Source organism: Mercenaria mercenaria, chromosome 1 (assembly GCF_021730395.1).
Source record: "Mercenaria mercenaria strain notata chromosome 1, MADL_Memer_1, whole genome shotgun sequence".
Taxonomy (NCBI): domain Eukaryota; kingdom Metazoa; phylum Mollusca; class Bivalvia; order Venerida; family Veneridae; genus Mercenaria; species Mercenaria mercenaria.
The window spans coordinates 76408054-76426255 of NC_069361.1; the positions used below are offsets into that span (position 1 = coordinate 76408054).

Below are 18202 nucleotides of genomic sequence, written 5' to 3' on the forward strand. Positions count from 1 at the left end.
CTAATATTAGAACATCAACGTATCGTAAAGCGACGGTTGTATTTGATGTCGTCGTGAACGTCGTTAGCAATTTTGAATTTATAGTGGCAGCATTTTTCGCAAGAAGACAAGAAATAAAGAAATGTTTTAGAAAAACCAACTTTTTGACCAACCTAAAAACGCTCAATGTAATTGCTTGTAAGCCAAGAGCTCTTTTGGTTTAAAGGCAAGCAGCAAGCATTTTCGTGAAACAAGATATATCATAAATTTTATTTGATTTCTCTTAGAGAGAGAGGGAGGGAGAGAGAGAGAGTCTACTTTTGTTGATAATTGTATCTTAATTAAAGAGCTATCTGTATAATTAATTTCCTTACCTTAAAAGATATTTCAAAAGAAGATATCTCTCTTGGAGAAGAGCTTTCAGTCACAGACAAGAGACAGGCTTAAATATAGCTTTCTCTCAATTAAACTTCTATCCCATCATAATGCAGATATTGAATTGAAACTTCACATGTGTCTTTGGGGTTATAAAACTAGTTGACAGCATCAAGTCCCATAACTCTGACCTGCATTTTAGCCAAATTATGCCCCCTTTGGACTTAGAAAATCCTGGTTAAAGTTTTGCGTGCAAGTACATGCAGTACATGGTGCATCTTTGATGAGTATAGGTCACTTCTCAGCCAACTTGGGACGGGGGCACCATCTACCCGTCCCTGGATCCGGGCATGTTCAGAGATGATTTTAATAAGCCTTTCAAAAGGAGAAACAGTTATATGCAAAGAAACAGTTCTATCATATTTGAATGAAATTTTACAACAGACATATTAGAATCAAAATAGTTCATAGCAAAGCTGTGTTTGAACACTATACACTCCGCAGATTATATGTCGTATGAAATATTTTCTCGGTATACGCCCTCGTAAAATTATTACGCTCGGCGTATATAAATTGTGTTGAAACAGGGTTTTGCTATAAATCATTTCTTAAATATAACTCGCGACGGCTACATCGACGCCTGGATTGAGTACAATAGCCCTCTTCTTTGAATAGTCTAGTTAAAATGTTTATATTGACGTCCGTTAATATTAAATATATAACTAATATCCACGAACTTTTGGATCAATTCTCGCACATGAGCAAAGGGTTACAATAGATGCGTTTACTGGTTCTTTAAATTGTTAAACATTGAAATTGTTCCTGCTTTGCTAATACTGAGATTAACAATGAATTGATTTAAAGACACTATTTAATATGTTTACAACAATCAGTTAACAGTTATACGTCATTTTCATGTTTTACAAATGAACATGGTCAACTTGTTTAAAATAACTTGTAAATAACGGAGTAGCCTGTGCGTCGACAGACTTCGCCTTATATTGGTTGGTCTTGCATTTAGGTTTAGTCCTGGTGACGTTCATTTAATATTTCCCGTCGGAGAAATTGGTAAAGCAGTGCAGCATCGTCTGCTGTTTTGGCAGGCATCATATTATGGTCCGACATGATGATGGTACACAGTTCAAACACCGTTTCGTCACATGTAACATTTCCCTTTTGAAAACTTTCCTCAAGACACAAGTTCACCTGCGCTTCAGATGTACGACAAAGGTAATCCTGACAGCCGAACATACCAGGACAATGATACATCAAAAATGGTCTTCCGTATGGTTGGTTTGGATTGCTTGATGGTCTTATACGATGGTTATTCCACAGTTTAACTATAGAGTTAAGTTCTTCCTGAAAAAAAAATGTATAGATAAAAGTATAATGGCGAAAGAAAGTAAGTACGATGCACGCTATATATAGGCCTGTATTTACACTTTTTAAGACTTCGCACACACTTTTAAATGTATTTGTTAACACTCCTTTTAAAACTCTATTAAATTTCAGTGGAATCTGAAATGTTATTTTTTTACGTTCAAATTTCATACCGGGTGTGTGACGTCAGTTTCAGGTATATCGCCACGTTTAAAAGTTCTTCAGCGACGATAATTTCAACTTCACTCACGCTTCATAAAAAGATGTGTACCATTTATATAATAATTAAAAGTGAGGTATGCGTAAGTAATAAAGAGTACTGTATTGGATTTACATTGGAAAATATGAATTTGTTCTTTTGCGCTCCAAAAGTCGACCAATATTTCCGTTGCAGAACTCGTGCATTGGCTGAGAACTTTTTATTTTATACATACCGGTATCTACACGTATAATGTATATATGCAAAGATAATAACCTTTTTATCACATGCATATCTACATGTATAAACGAAATGTGAATATTATAAATTTGTTTAATAGTCTGATTAAGACTAACAATACTGAAATAAATAAAATAATTAATGCAACGACAAACAGTAAATTACGTTACGCACCCGATATGAAATTCAGGCGTCCGTGTATTGAAAAATATTGATGTTTCTTGTACCATTGTAACTTACCACAGGCACGAGTATCGGACCTGGGACAAAAAATATGGCCTTGTTTACATCCTGAATGAGTCCAAAATGAAAACTATGTAGTGAAATATTGGCCCCTTCAAAAGATACATATATCTACTGAAGGCCAGAATCTCGAGAATCGAGCCTGCGAGCGATGGGTTCACTTCCCGAGCCGTTGTGAAATAAAGTCTCTAGACAATTGAACAAACTACCTATCACAATTTCGCATGTACAATTAGCTACAAATTGAGACCAACCCCAAGTTTCCAGCCCTCCCCGTTCATGAAATATATATTAGAATGCTGCAAGTTCCAGGTAGATAGAAGTGTGGCACAACGAAACGGTACGAAATTACAGACTAAAAGATGTTTGTCAGCCTAGCACGGGTCAAATTCATTTGCCATGAATAACAAGAATTACTAAATATGTAAATTACGGCCACTCACCACCGTCAGTAGCATCTGCTACACGCGATATTTACTTTTTTATTTTTCCGTCGGTCTTTTCGATTGTATTCTCCGCCACTGAAACAGATATGATAATATCCGAGTAATTTTGTACGAAACGTTGCGGTTCTGTCGGAGGTGTGTCGCTATTGGCCAATCAGAAATTGAGTTTAAAAATACTTAATGAATTCTGTTCAATGGCGTAGCATTCAATTGAAAGACCGTGAAAAAAATTTGAAACGCAAATATCGCGTGTTTGAGATGCTACTGACGATTTTGAGTGGCCCTAGTTTATGTATTTAGTTATACTTTTTAGTACTTTTTTTTTATTGAATTTGAGCCGTAATCGGCGGACAGCTATACTTTAGTCTATGTATACGTACCGATTCTTTGTGCCGCATCTTTATCTACCAGGGACTTTCAGAAGGAAGCCATTCGTTTCCTGACAGATATTTCATGAACGGGTAGGGCTAGAGACTTGGGGTCGGTCTCACTGTGTAGCTAAATGTATAGGGAAACAGTGATAGGTAGTTTATCTAGAGAATTTATTTCACAACGGCCATATTTTTTGTCCCAGGTCCGATACTGGTGCCTGTGCCAGGTCACTAAAATATATATTTTAACACGACCAGCAAATAATTAACCTACATACATGTAGACAAAAACTCTGTTTCTATATAAAGTAGCATCATTATACGATGAACGATATAATCGAAAATCCGTGTAGAAAGGTCAGAAATCTGTCATATGTTTTATAAAAAAAATATAGACGTACCTGAATTAAGTCCATGAAACAAAACTGCAGAACAGCCTTATCAAGGAAGCTTCCGTTGAAATCACCAGTACTTTTCAGCATTGTGAAAAAATCTATCCAGTACTGAACATTTTCATTCCGAAGTATACCCCACCAACGCTCAATTCTTTGATTATGGTTACTTGATCCTTGTAAAAAACAGCTGTTTGTTAACTGTTCGTCTCTTTGACCCCTAAGAAAAATGACCATCTGTCGAATGTTAACATTTTCGGTGCCATAATCTGACCTAGCACGCATTGGACAGCCTTGCAAATGTTTCACAGCATTCATAAAATAACCAGCAATTATCTTAGGATCGCTGTTTGTTTTGTGCACCTCAAGCCATATTATGAAACGAGAAAATCCATCGATAGCTCCGTTGATACACAGCCCGTACGGTTTCAATTTATCATACCGGTCGATATGCCATAAATAATTAGGTCCAAGATTCAGGTACATCCGACGTTGAAGACGAGTTCTCCTTCTCTGTTCAATACCTTCTTTGTCACAAATATGCATCATCAGGCGAACTGTTTCTTGTGTAACAACATATCCCTCTTGAAGGAGTTTCTGATGCATCATCTTGTATCCAAGTTGTTTGCTGGATGTCATTACATTTTCCATGATATAGAGACCAACACTAAGCTCATCACTTTTATTTATGCGTCTAAATAACTTCATACGTGACAATATCCGTTTAAGGCTTCGTAAAGAAACTTTAAACCCATTTATTTTTTCAAGACAAAGTAATAATTCACGGTATTTCATACCAGATGCAAAATATGTTTTTATAAAGTCATCCATGCCGTGTAGTTTTAAATTACACACGTTTCCTTACTAAATAATAGTACACACGAGTATAGTGTTCCACTACGCATGCTGGAGAGTCTTTTAGTCAGTGACATACGTACGAGTTACTAAGTCCTACGTAGGAGATACTAACTCCTACGTAGTACTTAATATGTCCTACGTAGGAGATACTATGTCCTACGTAGGAGATACTATGTCCTACGTAGGAGATACTAAGTCCTACGTAGGAGATACTATGTCCTACGTAGGAGATACTAAGTCCTACGTAGGAGATACTAAGTACTACGTAGGAGATACTATCCTACGTAGGAGATATAAGTCCTACGTAGGAGATATAAGTCTACGTAGGAGATACTAATCCTACGTAGGAGATACTAAGTCTACGTAGGAGATAGTAAGTCCTACGTAGGAGATACTAATCCTACGTAGGAGATATAAGTACTACGTAGGAAGATACTAACTCCTACTAGGAGATTCATAACTCCTACTAGGAGTAAGTCATTACGTAAGACAAAATTTACTCTCTTGGCACAGACGCTTACCTTACTAATACGCATAACCATAAACAAACATTTATGCGAGGTTACCTTACTAGAAACGAGCAAACAGAGAACAAATATCTGTTGCTGCAAATACATGTATCAAAGTAACAATTTTTGCTAATGATCTAAAGTTATAATTAAGAAGTTCTTCATCAAAATGATTATTACAGGAAAGATGATATTTAAATAATATCTTCCTGTCTCAATGTTGTAACGCCGACAAGATACAATAACACTTCTACTTCTACGTGACAATCTAGAGGAACTGTTAGAAGGCTTGTTCAGTTGATATGTGGTCTACTTTATTCTTAACTGTGTTTCAGTAATAAAACCATGGTCACTTAACCTAACCAGTGTTCCTGTATTCTGCTGAAGTTGTTCTATGTAAATAAGTTACAACTTCCTCACATGAATTATCATTCAGACATGGAGGACGAATGACTTCAGACGCACAGTCTTCTGTCAGAACGTAACAGAGAACACATGCCTTGCCAGAGATCAAACTTAGAGTTTCTTTTATTTCAAGAAAATGTCAACAGATATGCCTGATGGACAGACAACATTTGAGTGAAATAGAATGGTCACAACAGCTCACCTTGAGGATGCAGTGTTCAGGCTGGTAAACAAGAGCTGTCTGTTGACAGTGTGCTTGACTATTCTAAGAATTGATGTAAGTATGGGGTCAAAATATTACCAAAGATTTTCACACAAAAGAGACAATGTACCTGCATTTGTGGATTTGGATAAGTCTTGCACTATATGGCAATGTGTGACCATGATGGTAAGCAAGTGTTCAAACTTTCAAAGCCATATATCAAACATTTTAGACAAAATATGGAATGGTATGCGAAACTTTACTAATTTCTATGTCAAAAAAGGGCCATATCTGAGCTAAAGTCCTTCTCCTAGTTATGAAGTCTTGCCTACATATGTACATGTAGACTATGATGGCAAACAACTGGTCAAAGTTTCAAAGCCATATGACAAACAGGTTAGGCAAAATATGGACTGGTAATCCGTATGAAAAATTTAACTGATTTCCAAGTCCAAAAAGGGCCATTCTTCAGTCAAAATAGTTGACAGAGTTATGTACTCTTGCCTACAGATGAAGACCATAGTGATAAACAAGTGTTCAAAGTTTCAAAGCCACCTATCAAATAGTTTTGACAAAACATGGACTGATTCGACAGTTCCCCATTCAGTCAGTTTCTTTTTAGTAAGCACCACTTTTAATGGAACTGTCAAAACTGAAAGGTGGACAAGTTCATTACAGAAATTAAGTGTATGTGCTATTGGCATTCAACTTGATAGCAGCATGCAAAAATTTAACGGAACTTTTCTAAGTGGAAAAAGGACTATAATTAAAATTGAATTCAACAATCAGTTTTCCATCTTGGTTATTTCAGTGACTTAAGGAAGCCGTGTGAAGTTTCAAATCTATACATGCAATAGTTACCGAGATATGAAGTCCCACACAAAATTTTAACTAAGGTGTGTCGCTAATGATGAGGCTTGGGGGAGTAGAAAAGCTCTCACTATTCTTTAAATTGCTGAGATAATAAAGTTAAAGCAAGACAATGATGACAGACAACAAACCATTCAAAATCACTAATAGCACATACTGAACAATGTTGAGGCGAGCTTAAAATGCAAAAATACTTACACATGAGATGAAGAAAGTGTCTTGGCATTTTTCGCTCTTGTAACTGTTGCTGTCTTTTCAATTAGAGAATCAATAAACAGTTCCAGTGCTCTCGCTGATTTCTAGTTAAGGACTAAACATTAACAGCTGTAACTAGGTCAAGACTCAAAAGCACCATGTTATACTTAGCAAATTCTTTGAAGCACTAGCTGGTAATAGTACCCTCTATTTACAGAATGAACACAAATAATAAAGGGAGGTGAAAAAAATATATTGATTAACTAACCTTTCAGAATTTTATAATTAAATATAATATTTAAATTCCAAAGCTGTCATTGACTTATAAACATATCTGAACTTTGTGGGCTTATTTCACTAAAAATACACATTTTACATTTTTCAAAAAATATGACCCTTAGTCATAAACTGTTCAAAGGACAACGGACACTATGCTAGGGATTTTGTCCAAATTTCAATGCCATCTCATGACTTCAATAGCTGATAATTTTATATAATGGCTTCAAATACTCATAAATAAGTTGTATTCCTATCAAACTGTCACAAAAAATAATTTTATTTCATATTTGTTTTCTTGAAAGAACATCGGACATTCTTATATTTAAATCGCCTATCCAATAAGTGAAAGCTGAGCTAGGGTCAGACTTCTGAAAGTGCATAAGAAAGATAGTAAAACTTAAAAGATCATTTCTGGATGTATTCTAGTAATTTGTTCAAGTTTGTGAACCAGGAACCATGACTATTGACATTTCTCATTCCCATTTCTATTGAAATGTGAACAATAATCATTTTTCTGTTTTAAAAATCCTTCCCCCAAGAGACGCAACAAAATATTGTACATGCCTTTGTAAATAATTATTATATATTATGTGTTGCAAAAATGGTGCTTGGTTACAGGGGGAAAGTGTTCAAAACTGAAAACAAGAGTGCCAGACTGTCACAAAATACGCCCGTCTAAATATTCAGTTAGGTATCATAAAGGTAATAATGTTGATGTTGTATGCCTTGTTATACGAAAAAAAGATAGTGAGAAGGAATCAAGGTATTTGTCAGGTTCCATGCGGGATGAAATTGACAATCGGATCAAAACTGTTTGAATGGACAAGGCTAATTTCACAGATTTCAAGTAATTCATGGGTCATAATCCATGAGTGCCTGGGGCAATTTGGGTGGTTATCCAACTTGGCTGAGATATTATGCCCACAAACACTGTCAGATTAATTTGGATGAAAACTGTTTGACTTAGAGAGCGGACATGGTTTTGGATGCTGGCCGCCTGCCACGGGTGTTCACAAAATACACCCAGCTCTTTCAGAGACGGGCATATAAAAACTACCTACAGGGTGTGAGTACATTATTGTTACATAAAATATTTTGACAATTATTGCATGCGTTTCTTAAACCTTACATATTGATAGTTTTATTCGTTTTTGTATATATATGTCAAAATTTTAGAAACCAGTGCTTTAGTCTAGAATTCTATCAAATGAAAAGGAAAAAAAAACTCAAAAAATGATGTGTGCATGATATTATAAGATATTCTCCCTGTTGTCAGTTGCAGTAAGCTGATACATCATTAAGATTTTTTACCTTAAAACACAGTCATATAAACTTACCGTATTCCTTCCCAGTGATGTGCACACCACCAGAAAAGCGGAAGTCACTTTTTTTTTTGGTTTTTTTTTTAACTTTTTTATCCCAGCCCCGATGCGACAGGCAAAAAAACTTTCTTACCTTTTTCTGTATAACTTGCAAATGCAAGAGCTGCATAATACTGAAGTTACATCCACATTAATGTCCATACTAGCTAGATAGGTTCTGTGCCACTGATATGCTGGGCTACTCAGTGTTCTCCTACCACGATATGTTGTTTTATTCTTTTTTGTATTGGAGTAACACAAAGCACATTTATCTGTTTTGCTAGCCATTATAAAAGTGCATGTATATAGTATATAACTCTCACTATAATACCCGGTCAGTATTGTACATTTGTTTGTTTGTTTGTTTTTGGTTTAACGCCGTTTTTCAACAGTATTTCAGTTATGTAACGGCGGGCAGTTAACCTAACTGTCTTCCTGGATTTTGTACCAGTACAAACCTGTTCTCTGCAAGTAACTGCCAACTTCCCCACAGTATTGTACATGTGTACTGCATGTGTCAATACATCATAACAGTAGATATATAGAAAACAAACAATAGGCTATGATCAATGCATCAGTTATCATGGGCACTCGCGTGGAAAGTACAGTCGTGTGACCAAAAGTTTTGTACCACTTTTATTTTTTGCTTTTCAGTTATTTTTAAAACTGTTAATAAAACTGATAATCTGCATTGTAAAAGTTTATTTATTGTTTTAAAACATTTTATAATAGACATACCTTAAATACATATGCTTATTTCACTGAAAATACACATTGCACATTTTACAGAAAATACATTTGTATGACCCTTAGTCGCAAAATGCTACAATTTCAACAAAAACAAATATAAAATAAAACTATTTTTTTGTGTTTTATGACAGTTTGATAGGATTATTACAATAACAAGAGATCACAGAGTGATCTTGGCGCCCACCAATGTGCCATTTTGGAGTGTTCCAAATTTCAAGACTTACTGACTAGCTCAAGGTCAAATTTCATTTCCGTACACAACACTGTGCATGTGGTCCAAATTCGAAAGCTGTAGCTTGAGAAATGTGAAAGTAGGTCACTAGATCAATCTTAAGGTCAAAGTTTAATTTGGTACACAAAACTATGCAAGTGGTCCAAATTTGAAGGCTTAGCTTGAGAAATGTGTAAGTAGGTCACTAGGTCAAAATCAAGGGTCAAATTTCACTTCAGAACACAAATCTATGCATGTGGTCCAAATCTGAAGCCTGTACCTTCAAAAATGTGAAAGTAGGTCACTAGGTCAATGTCAAGGTCAAAGTTTGTTTCGGTACACAATCCTATGCATGTGGTCTAAATTTGAAGCCTGTAGCTACAGAAATGTGAAAGTAGGTCACTAGGTCAATCTTAAGGTCAAAGTTCATTTCGGTACACAAAACTATGCATGTGGTCTGAATTTGAAGGCTGTAGCTTGAGAAATGTGAAAGTAGGTCACTAGGTCAAAATCAAGGTCAAATTTTATTTCAGAATACAGAACTATGCATGTGGTCCAAATTTGAAGCTTGTACCTTCAAAAATGTGAAAGTACGTCACTAGGTCAATGTAAAGGTCAAAGTTTGTTTCGGTACATAAAACCATGTATGTGGTTCAAATTTGAAGGCTGTAGCTTGAGAAATGAGAAAGTAGGTCACTGGGTCAAAATCAAGGTCAAATTTCATTTCGGAACACAAAACTATGCATGTGGTCCAAATTTGAAGACTGTACCTTCAAAAATGTGAAAGTAGGTCACTAGGTCAAAATCAATGTCAAATTTCATTTTGAAACACGGAACTATGCATATGGTCCAAATTTGATACCTGTACCTTCAAAAATGTGAAAGTAGGTCACTAGGTCAAAATCAAGGTCAAAGTTTTTTCAAGTGCACAAAACTACGCATGTGGTCCAAATTTGAAGGCTGTAGCTACAGAAATGTGAAAGTAGGTCACTAGGTCAAAATCAAGGTCAACTCATGTCAAGGTTCATCTTGCCACTCAAAAATATACATGTCCAAATTTGAATGTTGTAGTTATTGACAAGAAGATTTTAAAAGCTTTTCCCTATATAAGTCTATATGAACCATGTGACCCCCGGGGCGGGGCCATATTTGACCCTAGGGGGATAATTCGAACAAACTTGGTAGAGAACCACTAGATGATGCTACATTACAAGTATCAAAGCCCTAGGCTTTGTGGTTTGGACAAGAAGATTTTCAAAGTTTTTCCCTATATAAGTCTATGTAAACCATATGACCCCCAGGGTGGGGCCATATTTGACCCTAGGGGTATAATTTGAACAATCTTAGTTCAAGACCACTAGATGATGTCGCATACAAAATATCAAAGCCCTAGGCCCTGTAGTTTTGGACAAGAGGTTTTTCAAAGTTTTTCCCTATACAAGTCTATATAAACCATGTGACCCCCAGGGCGGGGCCATATTTGACCCCAGAGAAATAATTTGAATCATCTTGGTAGAGGACCACTAGATAATGCTTCATACCAAATATCAAAGCCCTAGGCTCTGTGGTTTTGGACAAGAAGGTTTTCAAAGTTTTTCCCTATATAAATCTATTTAAAACACGGTTGTGATGTAATCCTTTGTTAGTTTTGTCCATTATATAGGTTATTATACCGACACCGTTCTATACACACGATTACTTTACTATACCTGTCCATTATTAATCTGTAACTGTCCATTCTTAAAATAATGGATACTTTAAGAATGGACAGGTATAGGTTAATAATGGACAGGTATAGTAACAACCTTGTACGTTAGAGGTGTGAGTTCATTAACCTAAGAAATTCGAAAGCTTCGAAATATAAACTGCTACGTTTTACAGAACTTGTAACTACAATAAAAAACTGAAGAGGAACGTATGACTTTAACCCAAATCGCCCCACAAATTATCAGTCAAATGAAAATCAAACAATGTGCCAAAAGTAATTACAGAATGTTAGTTTAAATCTTCAACCGTTAAAAAGTAATAAAGTCCTCTTTGTGTACTCCTAAATCGCAATAAAAAAGTATCGCAGATATACACCTGGTATGGCATTTTCAGTCAAAAATAGATGAAAATAGGCAACGTTATGTAAAAACAAGAGCTGTCGGAGTACAGCAACGCTCGACTATTCAACAGCCTTGTCAATTGAATGAATATCAAAGTCGAAAAGGGGGCATACTTTTGTAAGATTGCAAAAAGGGTTATTGAACCTGTACAATGCATATCAGCTCATGACAATGAACAAATGTGCAAGTTTCAGTCCATTCCCTTTAGTTGGTACTGAGATACCAGCTTGCATGCACAAATTTAACCAACAACTGTTCAGTCGAAAAACTGGCATACTTTTGTAAAAATGCAAAGTAGAGTTATGGAACATGAGCACTGCATGTCAGATCATCAAAATGAACAAGGTGTGACGTTTCAATCCATTTCCATTAGTATGTACTGAAATACCAGTTTACATATAAAAAATTATACAAAATAGAGTTATGGAACCTGTGCAGTGTAAGTCAATTTATCACAATGAATACGTGTTTGAAGTTTCAATCCATTCTCACAAGTGGTTACTGAAATACCAGCTTACATACAAAAACTTAACCAAATCGGGACGCCGACGCGGACATCGACACATGGATTAAATAAAAAAGTGGAAAGCCACAGGTCGCCTAACACGACATAAACGAAAATGTTACAGGTTCGGTTTGATTGAACCTGTTCATGGACGGTAGTGGAAGTGCTACCGTCCACGCCCTCTAGCCCCGGGTTGAGCAGAAGTCAAACATTTACACATGTCATAAGTACCAGAATGTAATTTAGAGTACAAATCCATGAAAAACGGCGTATATTCCCCAGATAAAATAATGGCTGTGCCCAAAACGAGAAAACAGTGGACAGAATTAAACAAACTGGAGTCCAACAGCTCCACCTATTTTTTGAATAATCGAGCTGAAACACATAATTTTTCTTTCTTTTTCAAATGCTGCAGACCTATCTTTCTCATGCAGTGTTCGTGTAAAATTGGTTAAATGTGCCAAAACTGACATTCGTTGCAGTCCTACCAAGAAATGTTCAATTTCTCATTTCTACTACAAAGACAAAAAGAATGAAAGAAAAAAAAAAACGTCAATTTCCCTAAAGTTTTACTGTACGTTTCGGTATTACCAGAACATTTGGCCGTAATGATCTTAATTGAAATTGAATACAATTGTCTTGCAATAACGATGCTATTCATTGTAATAACGAAATATTTTCTCGTAAAAAAAACAAGATATGAGTCATAACGAGTAAAGATTTCATGTGATACGGGTAAATTTCTTCTAATAAAATTGAAAGAATATCTCGTAATTACAAGATAAGAACGATTGTTTTCTGATAACGATATAAAATACATATACATACATTTTCGAATGTCTTCATCTGGACCCGTCATCTATTTTACTTGATTTATATAAAACTGCAAACTCAGCACGAACAAAGCATGGGCAACTATATATCGTAAGGCCAAGTTTAATTTTACTTTTTGTAAAGGTACTTCAAATTATTTATAAATATGACAAAACGAGATAAAGAATCAGCACTGAATATCATTAGTGTTTAAAAAAACTTTTAATTGCAATAAATATTTATATGCAATCTAATTTAAACTCCATTTGGCTTGGTATTTTTATTTAGCACAGAGACACAAATCAATGAATTGTCTTTGCCTCAAAGAGGACAATATTAGAGACATAATATAATATCACGACAATCTTGATTTTTTCGTGAGGACCGTGTTTTAAGTCAGAGAAATGCCTCAAACTATCCATTATGTGAAAGAATGGACAATCTCGGCGCGTTGCGCCTCGATTTGTCCATTCTTTCACATAATGGACAGTTTTCGGCTTTTCTCCTTTACGTAAATTATAGAAATAAACAAAGGGCCATAACTCACTCATAAACTGTTGAACCAGTCTGATTTTCAGGGGGACACAACTAGGGTACCAATACATCATTCTGACAAAGTTTGGTCAAAATCCCCCCAGTAGTTTCTGAGGAGATGCGATAACGAGAAATTGTTAACGGACGGACGGACGGACGGACGGACGGACGGACGGAATGACGGACGGACGGACCACGGACGCAGAGTGATTTTAATAGCCCACCATCTGATGATGGTGGGCTAAAAACAAACAGGTGGTAGTAAGTTGTTTGTAACAGGTGATATGGCCAACACCAGTGCCTGAGGCATAGTGTATTATGGCATGGCTCTCTGTAAAGTTTGAAGTAGTCAGCGGATCCTGTGCAAGGTGTTCGGGGGTCCTCCCCGGATAAATTTGAAACTGAAGGTTTAAAATGGTGCAATCTGGTGTATTTTAGGGTGTCTTTTCTTTGCTTTGTTTACCTAAATTTTTTAAACAAAAAAAGACATTAAAACAAAATTCCTCTTAAAAATTTATTTGTGACATCACATAACAAGAGGACCATGATGGTCCTGAATCGCTCACCTCTTCCCACATGACCCAGTTTTGAGTATGACATCGTTTTTTCTATTATTTGACATAATGACCTAGTTTTTGAGCTCATGTGACCCAGTTTTGAACTTGACCTAGATATTATCAAGATAAAAATTCTGACCAATTTTCATGAAGATCCACTGAAAAATATGGTCTCTACAGAGGTCACAAGGTTTTTCTATTATTTGACCTATGGACCTAGTTTTCGAAGGTACGTGACCCTGTTTTGAACTTTACCTAGATATCATCAAGGTGAACATTCTCACTAATTTTCATGAAGATCTCATGAAAAATATGGCCTCTAGAGAGGTCACAAGGTTTTTCTATTTTTATACCTTTTTGACCGCAGTTGACCCAGTTTCAAACTTGACCTAGACATCATCAAGATGAACATTCAGACCAACTTTCATACAGATCCCATGAAAAGTATGGCCTCTAGAGAGGTCACAAGGTTTTTTTGTTATTTGACCTACTGACCTAGTTTTTTATGGCACGTGACCCAGTTTCAAACTTGATCTAGTTATCATCAAGGTGAACATTCTGACCAATTTTCATGAAGATCCATTCAAGGGTATGGCCTCTAGAGAGGTCACAAGGTTTTTCTATTTTAAGACCTACTGACCTAGTTTTTGATCGCAGTTGACCCAGTTTCCAACTTGACCTATATATCATCAAGATAAACATTCAGACCAACTTTCATACAGATCCCATGAAAAATATGGCCTCTAGAGAGGTCACAACGTTTTTTCATTATTTGACCTACTGACCTACTTTTTGAAGGCATGTGACCCACTTTCAAACTTGACCTAGATATCATCAAGATGAACATTCAGACCAATTTTCATACAGATCCCATGAAAAATATGGCCTCTATAGGGGTCACAAGGTTTTTCTATTTTAAGACCTACTGACCTAGTTTTTGATCGCACATGACCCAGTTTCGAACTTGACCTAGATATCATCAAGATGAACATTCAGACCAACTTTCAAATAGATCCCATGAAAAATATGGCCTTTAGAGAGGTCACAAGGTTTTTCTATTATTTGACCTACTGACCTAGTTTTTGATGGCATGTGACCCACTTTCGAACTTGACCTAGATATCATCAAGGTGAACGTTCTGACCAACTTTCATGAAGATCTTATGAAATATATGGCCTCTAGAGAGGTCACAAGGTTTTTCTATTTTTAGACCTACTGACCTAGTTTTTGATGGCACGTGACCCAGTTTCGAACTTGACCTAGATATCATCAAGGTAAACATTCCGACCAATTTTCATGAAGATCTTGTGAAATATATGGCCTCTAGAGAGGTCACAAGGTTTTTCTATTTTTAGACCTACTGACCTAGTTTTTGATGGCACGTGACCCAGTTTCGAACTTGACCTAGATATCATCAAGATGAACATTCTGACCAATTTTCATAAAGATCTCATGAAATATATGGCCTCTAGAGAGGTCACAAGGTTTTTCTATTTTTAGACCTACTGACCTAGTTTTTGATGGCACGTGACCCAGTTTCGAACTTGACCTAGATATCATCAAGATGAACATTCTGACCAATTTTCATAAAGATCCCATGAAAAATGTGACCTCTAGAGTGGTCACAAGCAAAAGTTTACGGACGGACGGAAGACGGACACCGCGCGATCACAAAAGCTCACCTTGTCACTCTGTGACAGGTGAGCTAAAAAGTCAGAGTCGTACTCCGACCCTAAACCAGAGTCATTATCGTCAATTTACTGAGCAGATAAGGCATTTTTGTCAAATTTTCAGTGGAAAAGGGGCCATAACTCTGTCAAAAAGTGTGCCAAAAATAAATTCAATCTATTTTAAATACATTCAAAAGTTATTGAGCAGACAAGTTTTTAACGGAAGAACGAACAGACGGACAGACATATAGCAGAACTTGTATTGTAAATTTCAGAATTAAAATCTAATTGGTCTGAATCATATTTCCCAGTATTGCCCAGGAATTACCAGTTTTTCCTTGGAATTCCCTGTATTTCCCACCATCCTGGGAAATATACGTATTTCCTGCTTTAATGCCAACCCTGGTTCTCTAACCAATGGGCAGGACTTAATTTGCATAAGTAATGAGGTAAAATGCCGAGCGGCTATTAGACGAACTTGTAAACATTGCAAATATTTGCTTAATTAATGGATATTTTTTTAATTTCTGCTGAAGATACAGTGCTTTAGGGTATAGCAGATAGCTAACTAATTTTTCTTGCATTCCAATTCAAAGAAGTAAAATGTAGTAGTTTTTTTTCTGTGTATCTGTTTAAAAACATTCAGCTTTTCACAGACATTCAGTGTTTTTCTCTCTCCATGCCATTCATTACAAATGCGCTGATTTAGCGTGTACAAGATAGATTTGGTCATTTATTTAATTATCAGTTTAAAATCCACATCTAAACAAACTTCCCAAGATTGTTTTACTCTAAAGCAGACTAATAATGTATTCTCTTTCCAAAAGCATTTAGGTTTTTAAATTTCTATCAAACAGTTTTCATTCACTGATGTTTTTTACATACACACTGATCTAGTGATGACATATGAAAAATAACACAACAAGCGAACATTTAAAATGTATGTCCGAATGTCTGTCTGCATGCCAATAACAAGAGTGCAAGAATGTCACAATATACGCCCGTCGCAGCAAATTAGCAAATAGCAGCTGTGTTTGCAAATGGAATCTTAACTTTGTGGTTGTTTAGTAATTATTGTAATTCTTTTGTTTTTCTATGTCCACAAAAAAACTCCTTACCAAGTAGAGATACCTTAAAATACACCTAAAATTTGAAAGTAACATCTATGTTGTACCACATAAAAGTGATCTTGGTTTTTTCCTACGGTCAATTATAAAAAAGTTACAGTATAGGTTATTTATAGTAACAACTAAGGGAAGTTAATCTTAAACAAGAGGACAATGATGGTCCTGAATCGCTCACCTCTTCCCACATGATCCAGTTTTGAGTATGACGTTGTTTTTTCTATTATTTGACATAGTGACCTAGTTTTTGAGCTCATGTGACCCAGTTTTGAACTTGACCTAGATATTATCAAGATAAAAATTCTGACCAATTTTCATGAAGATCCATTGAAAAATATGGTCTCTAGAGAGGTCACAAGGTTTTTCTATTATTTGACCTATTGACCTAGTTTTTTAAGGCACGTGATCCAGTTTCAAACTTGACCTAGATATCATCAAGGTGAACATTCTGACCAATTTTCATGAAGATCCATTCAAGGGTATGGCCTCTAGAGAGGTCACAAGGTTTTTCTATTTCAAGACCTACTGACCTAGTTTTTGATCGCAGTTGACCCAGTTTCAAACCTGACCTAGATATCATCAAGATAAACATTCAGACCAACTTTCATACAGATCCCATGAAAAATATGGCCTCTAGAGAGGTCACAACGTTTTTACATTATTTGACCTACTGACCTATATTTTGATGGCACCTGACCCACTTTTGAACTTGACCTAGATATCATCAAGATGAACATTCTGACCAATTTTTATGGAGATCCATTCACAAGTATGGCCTCTAGAGAGGTCACAAGGTTTTTCTATTTTTAGACCTACTGACCTAGTTTTTGACCGCACATGACCCTGTTTCGAATTTAAACTAGATATCATCAAGATGAACATTCAGACCAACTTTCATGAAGATCCATTGAAAAATATGGCCTTAAGAGAGGTCACAAGGTTTTTCTATTATTTGACCTACTGACCTAGTTTTTGAGGGCACGTGACCCACTTTCGAACTTGACCTAGACATAATCAAGATGAACATTCAGACCAACTTTCATACAGATCCCATGGAAAATATGGCCTCTAGAGAGGTCACAAGGTTTTTCTATTATTTGACCTACTGACCTAGTTTTTGATGGCACGTGACCCAGTTTCGAACTTGACTTAGATATCATCAAGGTGAACATTCTGACCAATTTTCATGAAGATTTCATGAAATATATGGCCTCTAGAGAGGTCACAAAGTTTTTCTATTTTTAGACCTACTGACCTAGTTTTTGATCACACGTGACCCAGTTTCGAACTTGACCTAGATATCATCAAGATGAACATTCAGACCAACTTTCATACAGATCTCATGAAAAATATGGCCTTTAGAGAGGTCACAAGGTTTTTCTATTATTTGACCTACTGACCTAGTTTTTGAGGGCACGTGACCCACTTTCGAACTTGACCTAGATATCATCAAGGTGAACGTTCTGACCAACTTTCATGAAGATCTTTGAAATATATGGCCTCTAGAAAGGTCACAAGGTTTTTCTATTTTTAGACCTTCTGACCTAGTTTTTGACCGCACGTGACCCAGTTTCGAACTTGACCTAGATATCATCAAGGTGAACATTCTCACCAATTTTCATGAAG

The 18202-nt window shown here is 36.0% G+C and overlaps 2 protein-coding genes across 2 annotated transcripts in view; both read right to left on the bottom strand.

The window, feature by feature from the left end:
- LOC123533562 (uncharacterized) overlaps nucleotides 1–18202 on the bottom strand; it is a 40801-nt gene that overhangs the window by 17626 nt on the left and 4973 nt on the right. Inside the window, exon 3 of the mRNA XM_045315238.2 lies at nucleotides 6668–6761. Within this exon, the coding sequence (XP_045171173.2) occupies nucleotides 6668–6761 (94 nt within the window). The remainder of the gene's footprint in view (nucleotides 1–6667; nucleotides 6762–18202) is intronic.
- LOC123533568 (uncharacterized) lies at nucleotides 234–3819 on the bottom strand. Its single transcript, XM_045315252.2, has 2 exons — nucleotides 3635–3819; nucleotides 234–1713 (listed from the first exon to the last, which is right to left on the bottom strand). Exons 1-2 carry the CDS (start codon nucleotides 3713–3715, stop codon nucleotides 1378–1380), a joined length of 417 nt encoding a protein of 138 aa, XP_045171187.2. The 5' UTR covers nucleotides 3716–3819; the 3' UTR covers nucleotides 234–1377.